General features: G+C 36.5%; 1 protein-coding gene across 2 annotated transcripts in view; it reads right to left on the bottom strand.

The window, feature by feature from the left end:
- Window positions 1–583: 583 nt before the first annotated feature.
- LOC115213465 (testis-expressed protein 264) overlaps window positions 584–14,294 on the bottom strand; it is a 79,057-nt gene continuing 65,346 nt past the window's right edge. The window contains exons 3-4 of one of the 2 annotated variants that reach the window (XM_036503946.1): window positions 8,670–9,659; window positions 584–3,756 (exon numbers count right to left, since the gene is read on the bottom strand). In XM_036503946.1, coding sequence (XP_036359839.1) covers window positions 8,715–9,659 — 945 coding nt within the window. In that variant the 3' untranslated portion in view covers window positions 584–3,756; window positions 8,670–8,714. Of the gene's footprint in view, window positions 9,660–14,294 lie in introns of both variants that reach the window. The other variant, XM_029782448.2, reaches the window with a different exon arrangement.

The following is a 14,294-nucleotide window of genomic DNA, read 5'->3' on the forward strand; positions in this document are numbered from 1 at the left end:
CACACACACATGCATACATATATACATACATGCAGATATATATTTTACTTTATTCAGTTATTAGACTGTGGCCATGCTGGGGCACTGCCCTGAAGAATTTTAGTTGAGAAAATTGACCCTAGTACTTGTTTTTTTAAAGGAACATGCACACACATATTTGTATGTATATGTGTGTATGTATATATGTGTGTGAGTGTGTATATATATATATATAAATATATGTAAATATATATATATATATATATCATATTAGATGTGTTCATTGATAGAAATAGAGAATAAACTTCAGAAATGTGGAAGGGACCGGAATATTGATAAAGCAAAGAGCAAAACATACCTAATTTTTTCCTTAGTGAATCAGGTGACAACTTGAGGCATGCTGGGAATTTGAAATTCCAAAAATTATGAATAAGTTGAGTAGTAAAATATAAAAAAGTAGTATAAATAAAATATAAAATTCATCAGTACAAGAAAAAAAAACTAATAAAGATGCAAAAAAAAAAACAAATAGCAATATATGTGATTTTTTTTTGCTGCTTTTAAATTCCATAACAATAGTAAAAAAGAAAATTTCTGTAGAATGTGAATTGGCAAAGTTTGAGATCTTTTATTGAAAGTTAGTAACTCACAGGATTCCACAATAGTGATTAGAATAATTCTGGTTATTGATGAAATATAACAGAAGGAATTTTGTCAAATTTGAAGCAAGAGAATCAAAAGATAACAAAATGTATGTATATGTCTGCAATAATGTCCACATTCTTGTGATGTGAGTGTGTATGAATGCATGTATACGTGTGATTGCACAATTAAGGTGAGAAATACACATACATGCACAAACATATTATTTGAATAAGATAATAGTTTAAATGTTTAGGTGTATTTTGAAAATATTTAATGAATTTAATGAATGTACTAATGGGGGTTAGTGGTTTCTATTTGAGTCACGTAAAAATCTTTTTTTTTTTTTGCTTTCTTTTTTGTCTTCTTGTTTCTGTAAGGACTATATAACATAAAGGGACAGCTCAACCTCAGTATATCACTGGTATAAATTTTATTTAAGTAGAAGCAAAATGACTAAAGTGAATAATGGTGTCGGGACTACCAGCATTTACATCTTGAGTTCAGCTCTTAACTTCCTGTACAACACAATACCACACAGGACTGCATCTGTCAGCCAGTCCTAAAACACACAATATCACAAGAAAAGTACTAACCGTGTTGACATTCATTTTAGAAGTTAAGACTCTAAAGTAAAGAAGAAAAGTCTGTTCTCTTCCTCTGTCCATTCATTTCTGTTCTGTAACAGAATCAGTTGAGGACTGGGCTTTTCACTTAACAAAAATTCTCAACAGAATTTTAACAGTTAACCTCACTGCAAGTACTCATCTATTTTGGCAGTACACAGTTTTACATATATTAGTAGTTTACCTTGTTGCTGATGGGGGAAATAAGCACCAGTTTATCTGGGGTTTGTTACCTGAGATTGTCAGGTATTCTATATGGTGAAAAATTTAATCTTTCCTCTGCTTAACACCAAGAAACTTGAACTAATTTCCTGAAAGCCTCTTAGAGTTTAAGAGACATTTATTTACATTAAAATGTTTCTGTCAGTTCTGATAGAATGATGGACAAGTTATTTCCAATAAAGTTTGATTGCAAGAATCATTAGATGTCCTGAAGAATGTACCATCATTATGTATCACATCTGACTTCCTCTGCTTTGTTCAATAATAATGATATTGATGATGATGATGATGATGATGGTGGTGATATTTCACTAGCAAGATCCTAGATAACGAATGTCAAACAATTGAATATCATTGCTAAAGCCATCATAGATAAACATGTAATGTTTCACTGCAAATTATAATTCATTATAAAAAAATCTAGCCTCTGTATAGATGTTAAACTCCTGGTCTGAAGTGTCACAGCAGATGCAACCCAAATCTCTTGTCAGGTACTTCAAAAGTACTTCAGCCAAGTTTCCTCAACACATATTTAGCACTGTTGCCAAAATCCCATGTTAGACATTTAGCAATGCAATTGTAGGTGTTTAATATTGGAAACAATCTCATAGTGTTTAGCACCATGGACAGTCTTTTTGCATGTGCATCAGATTGTAAAGTCTTTTTATAAATATTAAGAACTAAAGTCTCATTGTAGATATTTAGCAGTTGAACTATGTGTTTAGCACTAGACAGTATTATTTTAGGTGTTTAGTTTTGCATTTAAAATCATACTGCAGGTATTACTTATCACATTCTCATGTTTAGCTCCATAGGCTGTCTCACTTTGTGTTTAGCATTGCAGACAAAATCTTGTAAATGTTTAGCAATGAACACATTCTTCTTGGAGATGTTTAGCATTTCAGATGAAGTTTCATTGGAGATGTTTAGTACTATAGACAGTCTTACAGTAGATGTTTAGTATTGCAGAAAAATCTCTTTACAAGTGTTTAGAGCTAAACACAGACTCATTATTGATGTTCATCAATGAAGACAGTCCAGCCATAAACATTTAACATTACAAAACCATGTAGCTATTGAGCAATTATTGAGCAATGTAGACACACCCCTTGTGGGTTATTAGAACTAGACACAGACTCAATGTTTAGATCTAGACACAATCTTAGTGCGGATGTTTAGCAGTGAAAAGAGGGTCATTGTAGGTGTTTAGCAACACACATTGCATTTTATTTAGATGCAGTTTCTTTGTTAGTGTTTAGCAATGAAGACAAGTCAGACAACCTTTAACCTCCTGAGACATAGTGTCAGGTGTTTAAGATTGTAGCCAAAAGATTCCACTGCATCTGTTCAGAACTGTAAATGGTAACATCTGCTATGATGACCCACTGTAGAACATATATCACAATAGAACCAAAACTGGTACAAGTTACCAAACACAAGAAATAGTTCCTTTCTAACTCATTTTTTTGAACATTTTTATTATCCATTTTTTTTTAGAGTTTACAGAAAGAAAATGGAAAAAAAAACCAACAAAACAAACCGGAAACAACTTCATATGTATCATCATCATCATCATCATCAAATCAAATCCATACGAAATTTTGTAACTAGTATCCTTGATAAGGGCATGAATGTCACACAAACCACATTTTCTCTTCTTCCTCATATAAAGCATAATGATACCTCATACTTTACACAAGAAAGTCATAAATCCTGTTTTTCTTGTCTCAAATTGGTGCTTTTATCTAATATCACTTTACACTGAAAATATTAGCACAATCATACTAACACACACAAGCAAACAGATCTATCTATATATATATTTATACACACACACATACGTACATACCTGTATGTATGTGTATGTATATATCTATATATATATATATATACATATATATATGCATACACACACATGTATGTAAATAGACTCGCTCACACACACACACCACACACACACATATATATAGTATTTATATTGAAGAATAAAGAAAATCTGGAGATTGTGTTCACACTTTCTGTTAGCCAGCTTAGTGTATCACTGATTTGTGTTCAAATCTCACCAGACTTGAGTTCAGCTTTCATTCTTCACGGGGTTTGATCAACTAATAGATACCAGGAATATACTAGATTGATGTCAATTCATTCTGTTATTGTCTCCACTTAAAAATATGAGTTCATTGAGGGAATGAAGATATATTTGAAGTTTCTGACTTAGAGCGAGTGGCTCAGGATATAAGAAGGAGAGGAGAAAAAACCTTCAAGTCTGGAGAGAGAGAGAGAGAGAACATTTTGTGCTCATATCACAATAAAGCCACTATCCTGTTCTATTGCCATGGCTGATAAAACTTGAGCATTTGGTTGTTAAAAAAACAAAAACAGGCAAAATTCCAGGATTTTAGTGTCTAAGAAAAATAGCATCTTGTAAACCTGTCCAACACATGTCAACATGGAAATATTAAAAATACATATGTACAACCAAAATGATGCTGTGTGTGTTTGTGAAAGTTAAGATATTTTTTTCATAAGTCATTATATAACACTTCCCATATTATTTATAGGAATCAGTGAGTACGTAATCTGTAAAAGATATATAATTATAAAGAAGACTTATCTTATATCCCCTCATTCTCTCATAAAGTACTCTTCCTGAAACATTAAATATTTTCTCTCCTCGTTGTTCACTAATCTACCTCTCAAACACTAGAACATTCTATTCAATATGTTTCTTATGGCTACAATCTGAATTGCGTGTGTGTGAGTGGAAGTGTTTATATGTAATGTTGTCTGCTGGTGCAGATATCTTGTGTGAAGTGTAGCCTACTAGGACTGACATTTTTCCATAAATATTAATCTGGTTTCTTCTTTAGCAATTTTCAAAATTTCTTACGATTCTCTTAATGATTTACACCCCAGATGGGAATAATTCCAATTGTTGAAAGCAAGTGTTGTTTAAAATAAACCTGTGCCTTGACCAGAATTAACTTTATATCACAGAGGATGAGAAAAAGGGAGGATAAAGTGTTTTGGAATATATAAACACACAAAAAAACAATTAGCAGCTGTTTTGTGTTATGAGGTGGGGTGAGGGGCGAGTGTAAACTAATAAACAAAATGTAGTTAATTACATTGAAGGTACTCAAGTATTTTATTATAGACTCAGTGTTGGGATTAGATGAAGGGAGGCCTTAGGCTATTACATTTGTGAGGCCACTCGCAAAGGGATCTATGATAGTTTCAAAGATATAATACACCTTAGGGAGTAGTTGATAGGCTTTAACATTCCTTGTCTAGCACAGGAAATACTATTAGAGAGCCGACTCCACTCACAGAGTTCTAGTTCAAGTTCAGAGCCATTTTTACTCTATCAAACAGCTTCTGTCTTCAGAAGAGAAAGGACCCAAACTATTGCCATTTACCTCTATCTTAACTGAAAATATTCTAGCCTTATGTCTATTTGGAAGAAGCAATAGCAGATATTATAATATAGCCTTATCTCTTGCTATTTTATTGCCATGAAAACCTTTGTGGTCTCTAATAACATAGACACCAGGTGTTGGATGTCCGTGTCCGATGACAGAAGATAGTCTTCTGTACACCTGTCATCTCAGGTAGAACATGTAATCTTTACCAGGGTCTGGATCCAAGGATAAGATAGATCAAGATGTTTGAAACAACTCTTGTCTTTCACTGAGTCCAGCAGCAGTTTCTCTTGTTCTTTTTCCTCCAGACCCATAAGAAGTTACATTCAACACTGTATATTAATTAAACATTTGTAAATTTTACAGTGTTTCTGCTCACAGCAGGGAATCTCTCCTACTCTGTAAACTTACAGTTAAATTAATTGGGTCATTTGATAGGGGACAGGATGGAGGCCAGTCCTTGCACACTCGACCAACCTACAAGAACCAGCTCTGCTACTTTCTATATGAAAGCAAGAAAATATAAAAAAAAAAGCAAGCACTATGTTTCCTGTTTTGTACACTTAAAATTATTTCTGTCAGATTGTGGTAATTAATGGGTAATATATACAGACAACAAGACATGTCAGATCATGTAAACATACCTCAATGGTTCTCAACCATTTTTACATATGGACCCCTTTCATTATTGTTTTACTTTGGTTAACCCCTCCCTTCCCCCATAGCCATTTAAGAACTAGTTTATAGAGATTTCTTTGAAAATTCTTTTTTTTTTCACACATTCACTTGTGTAGGTTTCCTACATCACCCTCTGAGAGAACATGTTCTCAGCCATGGAAACATGTTAAACTATGTAAAACATTAGAGAAAGAAAGCTGGCCGTTTCTTGCTGTAAATAGATCTGAAGCAAAATCTCTTAAAATATTACTGTGGAGCCCTATTATTTTGCTTGTGCGGACTCCAGTTTAGATCCACTGTCTTAAATGAAATAAGTGAGGATTTGCTTTTAGTTTATGAAACAAGTTTATGTTAACCAGGATAGGGGACAGAAAAGGGCAGGTATATGGAATCATGGGGAAACCAAGATATGGGGAGAGAGAGAAAAGGGTTAATGTATCAGTTGTCAATTGTGTTGGATGGTGGTGAGGGGATGTACCTAGAGGGGAATCCAAATATCAATAGATTATTGACAGGTTATCAATATATTAGCCCCAGTCATTTTGATTATTGATAAACCACAAAAAATTGTTCCAATATGCCATAATCATTGTCAAAGTTGGAGAGCACATAAAAACCTAACTGAATTGAATCTTCTGTTCTGTGTAATTCTCTACAGATTGTTTTGGTTGGTTCCAGTGCTTCTGGGCTGCACTAGATGAACCTTCCAACCAATATGGTGACATTGTCTTGAAGTAATCTTGTAGCTTCAAGATTTTGAAAACAATTGTTTAATTTTAGAATGATATTGTACAGTAGTTGTGAGAGGCTGGATCTGGCCAGTGTGAACATAAAACACATAGAATAATTTGGCTGGAAGTGGCCAGTTTAAATGCTAAAGGGTTAATATTTGTGTTTCACAAGATTCTAAGACAGAAATGCCAGCAGTGACTGATTTTGCTCTTCAGCAATAAAATCAATCAGTTTGGTTCTTTGACCAACTCAACCCTCTCGACTTTCCTTTTCACCAACCATTAATCATTATTACTTGGGACTCACAGTCAGTTTCACTCTAATTAATCCAGTGACATTTTAGAACAGAGATAATCAACCAAATACTTCAATGTTGCCCCATTTCTTTCTGTTTCACAATCTCATGGTTATTCATGCTCCAATGATTTTCCAGTTGTGTGCAGTGTAGCATGACAAGTCCTTAGATGGCAGCCAGCTTATTGACTTGTGTAAGTCTACAGCAGAAACAGTCAGTTACTGCTGTTGAGGAGTCCTGATCGGCTTTTATAGGGCAGATCTAGGACACAGATTTGTATGCTATTGTCTGTCATCCTATTTTATTATGAAGCATTTGTTGTCCTTAAATGTATGTAGTTTCCATTTTTAAAAAATGGCAGCTGACAAATAGTGGTTGTCATTATTGTACCTGCATTATCATAATTATTGTAATAAGCTAGCAGAATCGTTAGAGCAGCGGAAGAAATGTTCAGTGGCATTTCTTTTGGCTTTACAAGTTCAAATGGCACCAAGGTCAACTTTCATCCTTTCACTCAAGTACTGGGACCCCTCCCTTCAAAATTGCTGGCCTTGTGTCAAAGTTAAAATTATTATTGTACCTGTCAATGTGGTACTATAGTTGCTGTTGTACAATTCTGCTAAGCGCAACTTAAAACAGATCCATGGCATATTGTTAGCCTTTCAAAGAACAATTTTATTTCCTTGGTGTTTTAGTGGGAAGGCGAGGGGGTTTGAAACCTGGTACTGGTAAGAAGTTTGCTTCCCAATCACATGGTTCGAGGTTCAGTTCCACAGCATGGCACCTTGAGCAAGTGTCTTCTATTATAGCCTATGACTGAGCAAAGCCTTGTGAGTGGATTTGGTAAATGGAAACTGAAAGAAGCCTATCGTGTGTGTGTGTGTGTATATATATATCATTTAACGTCCATCTTCCAAGCATGCATGGGTTGGACTTTAATATATGTCATTGCGTGTCTGTCTCACCACTGCCACCATTTGACAACCAGTGTTGGAGTGTTTATGTTCCCATAACTTAACAGTTCAGCAAAAGAGAATGATAGAATAAGTACTGAGAACATTGATAAAGAGAGAGACAATGAGACTTAGTGGGGGCAGGGATGGGGAAAGAAAATGAGAGATCAAGAGAAGTGGAGGGGGAGAAACACAAAGAAGTCAGATGGATCTAAGCTAAAAGAAAATCTTTCCAAAACAAAAAGACATTTCTAAAAACTTACCATTGATTATATTCTAAACACACATTCCCATAAACACACACACACATATATATATATATATATATACATACACTCTCATACATATGCACACACACATGCCTGCATAAAGGCATCATTCTACACACACACACACAGACTTAGTACAGTAATTTGGTGATACTGCTAATAACCAATATGAAAAATCCGAGGCACTTGCAACAAACTTGCTTATTCCATGTTCTGGTGTCACCCCCCTCCCCCCGGTAGTAATTCTAATATTGTCTTGTTAGTACATGTACTAATGTATTATTTACTGCATATACTATTTTCGTACATGTACTGATATATTTATTTTAGTCAGTATGAACACTTATGTTTATTCCCTTATCACATGTAGAGATTATTATCATCATCATCATCATTAGTAGTACTGCCTTATCACATGTATTGTTATATAAATCCATTAAGAAATTGCACTGATCGTAAATATTCTTTATTATTTTTTTTTGGTGGAGGGGGAAGGGGGGGATGTGTTTTCACACACACACACACACACACACAGTGCATGTACTTCACATTTTACACCTATACAGATGTAAAATTATAAAAACAAACAACAAAAAAACAATAAAAACAACAAAAACAACAAGAAATAAACAAACAAACAATTGGTTCTTTCTCCAAATGAAAACCAAGTTTTAAGTATTGTTAGTTTGAAGGAGATGTGTAGGAGAGAGAGAGATGGGGGTAGGGAAATGTCAAAGACAGCCAACAAAACAATTAAGAATTCTGGCTCCTTGTTACACAATTAGTTCTGTTTATTTTATGCATTTTTTTTTGTTCATCTTTGTTTATATTTATTTTCTTTTTTAAAAGGTGAGAGAGAGAGAGAGAAGAAAATTCGACCAGTGTCATTTTGGTGCTCAAGCATCAGTAATTTCGGTAAGCTTCACTTCTTCATAACTCGATGAACTGTTGCTATGTTCCGAAGCAGTGTCACTTTCTATTTCAACAAGCTGTGGTGGTTGTTGCTGCTGCTGCTGTGCTTCTGTTGGTTGCAGCTGCTGTGGCCGTTCGGGTTGCTCGGATGATATAGAACTTTCATTTGCGGCAGCGGCAGTGAAACCTGTGTTGGCAGAAGCGGCAAGGTTGTGAGCGTGGTGAGGAGTACTTGTCTCCTCGGAACCAAGTCCAGAGTCTTGAAGTGTCGATAACAACGACTCACTGAATCCAGACTCTTCGAGACGTGAACTAATGCTCTCCTGCATGGTGGCCTCTATGACCACAGGGGCAGCGTTCTCTATTTCTGGGGAGGAGTTGTCCATATCTCCAGCTAATGATGCAATTTGTGAAGGAAGATCAAAAGGGGAATGAGTTGTTTCTTGAATACTGGATGGTGGGCCTACATGTTCATCTTCCTCTTCTTGTGTTTTAAAGTTTTCAAGATTCTCCCATTCTTGGTCATCGTCAACTGAACCAGGTGAAAGTTGCGGTTTGGAAAAAAAGGGTGTTATGTCCTCGGCTGGAGTTAGGGATTTTTCTCTGCTCTCGGATTTCGAAGACTCAGTTATTTCTCTTGCAGGTTCCTCGTTAAACTCTGCAGTTGCTGTGGTATTTGTCGAACCATCACTGGCGACATTAGACAAAGTCGACACGCTCCGATGAGAGAGTTCACTTGTTGAATCATTGGAATGACTTTTGGAAGTTTCAGTGGCAGAGATGCTTTCTTCACCATCGGAACCCTGCTCATCAGAAGTTGACTGAGCTTCTGCAACGTAGAACTCATTCTGTTTGGCTAAAGGAGCAATGAAGTGAATGTTGCAGTCATCATAAACTTCTAGGATCGGATGAGCACACAGACGTCTTTCCTGCAATGAAACAAAATAGGAAAATTAATTACATTATAAATATTATTATTATATATCATCAATATCACCATTTAATATCCTTGTTGCATGATGACATGAATCAGATGGTATATATATATATATATATTTGGTACGGATGCCATATAAAAAGCACCCAGTTCACTCTGTAAAGTGGTTGGCATTAAGAAGGGCATCCAACTGTAGCTACCATGTCAAAGGAGAATATGGAACCTGGTGCAGCTCCAGGCCTTGCCAGCTTCTATCAAACCATCCAACCCATGCTAGCATAGAAAACAGATGTTAAATGATGGTCTCTCACACACACACACACACACACACACACACACAGCATCATCATTCTTTTCATCATTATCCTCACCCTTTTCACATCCACTTTTCTGCTCTTGCAAAGGTTCTTAGGTAAGGTCAGATTTCTCCATGGCCAGACAGGATCTAAAGGAAGGCTAGAAACAAAAGACACTGCTTGTATGACAGTGATGCTCGTTTACAACAATCACGTGATGTCAAGACAAGGAGACAGTAAAACACCCACACACGTATGTATCATCATCATCGTTTTAACATCCACTTTCCCTTGCATGCATGGGTCAGGCAGGAATTGCTGTGTCTAACCCTTTCTTCTTTCTGAGCAAAATATTTCCTCATGACCAGACATGCTTTTTAACGGAAGATTGAAAACGAAGGACACTTCTAGTATGAGGCTGACATGATGTCCCTTTTACACACACAAAAACATATACAATTAGCTTCTTTCAGTTTCCTTCTACTGAATCTCCTCACAATGCTTTTGTAAACTTTCAGGGGAGAGGGGGGGGAGCTATAATAGAAGTCATTTATTCAAGGTGCCATGCAGTGGGACTGAACCCCAAACTACATGGTTGGAAAGCAAACTTCACAGCAATACCTGTGCATCTCTATCTTTTAGTTTACTGTTATGTTTAATACTCATCATTTATCATCCGTTTTCCATGCTGGCATGGGTTGGACAGTTTGACAGGAGCTGGTAAAGCCAGGATCTACAGGCTTTACCACTCTGCTTTGAAATGGTTTCTACAGCTGGATGTCCTTCCTAACACCAACCACTTTAAAGAGTGGATTTGGTGCATTTTATGTGGCACCAGCACATAATATAGTGTGTAGTATAATGGTATATAGCTTTATCTTTGATACTGGGGAATCATATGGCACAGTGCCATGTTATACGTTTGGATGAATTAGTAAAATGTTGCATAAACAATTTCTTTTTTTTTTTTTTAGATGATTTGCTGAAAGTGAGTACAATAAAGTATTTTGGCAAAAAACTCCCACTGTATTTTTTTCTTCTTTTACTTGTTTCAGTCATTTGACTGTAGCCATGCTGGAGCACTACCTTTCATTGAACAAATCAACCTCAGTACTTAGTCTATGTAAGCCTAGTACTTATTCTATCACACTCTTTTGCTGAACTGCTAAGTTACGGGGATGCAAATTCACTGACATTGGTTGTCAAGTAGGGGCAGAGGGAAAAACACAGACACACAAATATATACACATACATCATCATTGTCGTCATTATTTAATGTCCACTTTCCATGCTGGCATGGGTCGAACGATTTGACTGAGGACTGGCGAGCCAGAAGGCTGCACCAGGCTCTAATCTGATCTGGTTTTCTACAACTAGATGCCCTTCCTAACGCCAACCACTCTGAGAGTGTAGTGGGTGCTTTTGTGTGCCACCTGCACGAGGGCCAGTCAGGCAGGCCTGGCATCAACCACGCTCAAATGGTATTTTTTAAGTGCCACCTGCACAGGAGCCAGTCTGGCGGCACTGGCAATGACCAAGCTTGAATGTTGTTTATCACATACTAGTAAGGTGACGCTGGCAACAATCACGCTTGAATGGTACTTTTTATGTGCCACTGACATGAGAGTCAGTCAGTGGCCCTGGCAACGATCACGCTTGGGTGGTGCTTTTAATGTTCCTCTGGCACTGGTGCCAATCAGGCAGTACTGTCATTGGCCAGGTCAGCGAATATATATATACACATGATGGGCTTCTTTCAGTTTCCATCTACCAAATCCACTCACAAGTATACTATAGTAGAAGACACTTGCCGAAGGTTCCACACAGCAGGGCTGAACCTGAAACCATGTGGTTGGGAAGCAAGCTTCTTACCACACAGCCACACTTGCACCAGTAGTTTCTTACCACACAGTCATGCCTGTACCTGTCTTCATGGTATATTTTTATATTTCTTTCTACTATAGGTGCAAAGCCTGACATATACAGTGACCTTCAGCTTTAAGCTTGCACTTAGTTTGTTGACCATGAAAGGATGCGAGATAAAGTCAACTTAATTGAAATTTGAACTCAGAATGTAAAGACAGACGAAATGCTGCTAACAATTCTGCTAGGTTGCTGCTTTATAATCCTTTCTAATCCAGTTTGGCAAAGAGGGCTAGTTGATAACACTGACCCTCAAAGCACAACTAGTACTTAAGTGATCGATCCCTTTCAGGGTCGATAATTATAACAATATTGATTTTACTAAAAAATACTTTAAGAATTTTAGCAGTAATATTAGATTCATTTTAAAATATTTAAAGCAGGACTACTGTTTGTGGTATCAGCTGTTTCTCAACTTTTGAATGTAGCTGAATCTTTTAAAGATAACACACACACATCATCATCATTGTCATCATAGTTTTAATGTCCACCTTCCATGCTAGCATGAGTGGGACAGTTTCACAAGAGCCAGCCAGGCAGAAGCCTGCACCAGACTTCTGTGACTGTTTTGGCAGGATTCTTACAACTGGATGCCCTTCCTAACACCAACCACTCAGCGGAGGGGACTCAGTGCTTTTTACATGACACAAGCACAGGCGAGCTCAGTTTTGGCTAGGTTTTTATAGCTGGATGCCCTTCTGAACACCAACCACTTTACAGTGTGAATTGGATGCTTTTAAGTGGCACCTGCACTCACAGGGTCACCAAGTACTTTCAAGACAAAAAAAAAGAACCCTTTCAAGAGGGGAGGAGGTGATCTTGTGTTAGATAATGAAAAGGTTATAGTGAGACAAATACAAGTGTCTTGCTGTAGAGGAAGTACAAAGTTACTCAGCTGGAGAGAGAAAGATCAGAATGAAGACAAAAACAGGTGTGTGATCGCAAAGGAAATACACATCTTGATTTCAGTCCCACTGAATGGCACCTTGGGTGGTGTCATCTACAATTCATGTGTGTGTGTGTATATGTATGTATATATATATATATTAGTTAGATAGACCTTTGGCATTATGTTGTGTTTCAGAAGACAACCTATCAAGCAAAACTGCAGTCATGGCAGAGACTGGTGTCGCACAAATGGCACCCATTTCACTCTCAGAGTGGTTGGCGTTGGGAAGAGTATCCAGCCATAGAGAACCATACCAAATCAGATTGGAGTCTGGTGCAGCCTTTCAGCTTGCCAGCCCTGGTGAAACTATCCAACCCATGCCAGCATGGACAACAGACATTAAATGATGATGATTATATATATATATATATATATATATATATATATATATATATATATATTATATATATATATATATATATATATAATATACGCACACTAGCAAATGCACCCACATCCTTTAGATGATTTAAGTTGCTTTGGTGGTATTTTTTCATCAAATAATTGAACTTCTACCAAGAAGGTTTATGAGTAGCACGGCAATCTATGTTTCTGATTAACCTAGGAACGGAAAATCAAATTGAAGGCTGGTTATTGTGGAGGTTGTTGCACTTTAATGATTATAGAACATATAAGTTTGCAAGCGAAGAAAAGTAGAGCTACTGAAGTGTTTTGGGAGTAGATTATGAATAATGATTACAAAATATAGTTGTTTTACATGAAAGCAAAATTTCTTGTAAGAAACAGCCACTTAAGTGGTGTAAGGAAATAGAAGGAAGACATTGAAACTTCTTCTCTGAGTTTATTTTATTCAACAATAAAGGGAGCTATTTTTTTGGAGAGATAAGCTAACAAAAGCCCCTTTGTTCTGTCTTCCCATATAACCTGCACATAAACTAACAGTGAATGCTGCATAAAGTTAAATTGGTATGGAGCTTTCTGAAAGATACGTATAACTTTCACTAGTGGTAGCAAAACTCTTATTCAAAGGTGGATTCTTTGGGACAAATCATATGTGATTGTTTAAAAAAAGGCTAGAACAACAATGCTAAAATGTATTTGAAACAATGGACAACAGTCGAAATATCATAAGGGATCGGTAAATAAGCATCCTTAAAGTGAAACACTGCATTGGTAGGTAAACAAAGGTATCAACAAATAGAAGAGATGGAAGGGAACATCACCTTTCAAGTAACTCAGAATAGGAAAAGGCAAGCTTACCAAAGTTTAATGCAGTTTAAATATGGAGATTAAGATTGTTTGGTATTGGATATTCATCGAGTACAGTGTTCCTAGTCAATTTAATCACTGTGGCAGGTGGACAGTCGAAATAAATAGACAAAATCCTTTCACTTTTATAAAAAGATTAAAAAAGACCCTACATACAAAAAAACTATGTCCATTTAGGTCCATTTACGTGGGAACTCTGGGAAAAATGTTTAGTGCATGACCATCCTTG

Source organism: Octopus sinensis, linkage group LG6 (assembly GCF_006345805.1).
Source record: "Octopus sinensis linkage group LG6, ASM634580v1, whole genome shotgun sequence".
Classification (NCBI taxonomy): Eukaryota; Metazoa; Mollusca; class Cephalopoda; order Octopoda; family Octopodidae; genus Octopus; species Octopus sinensis.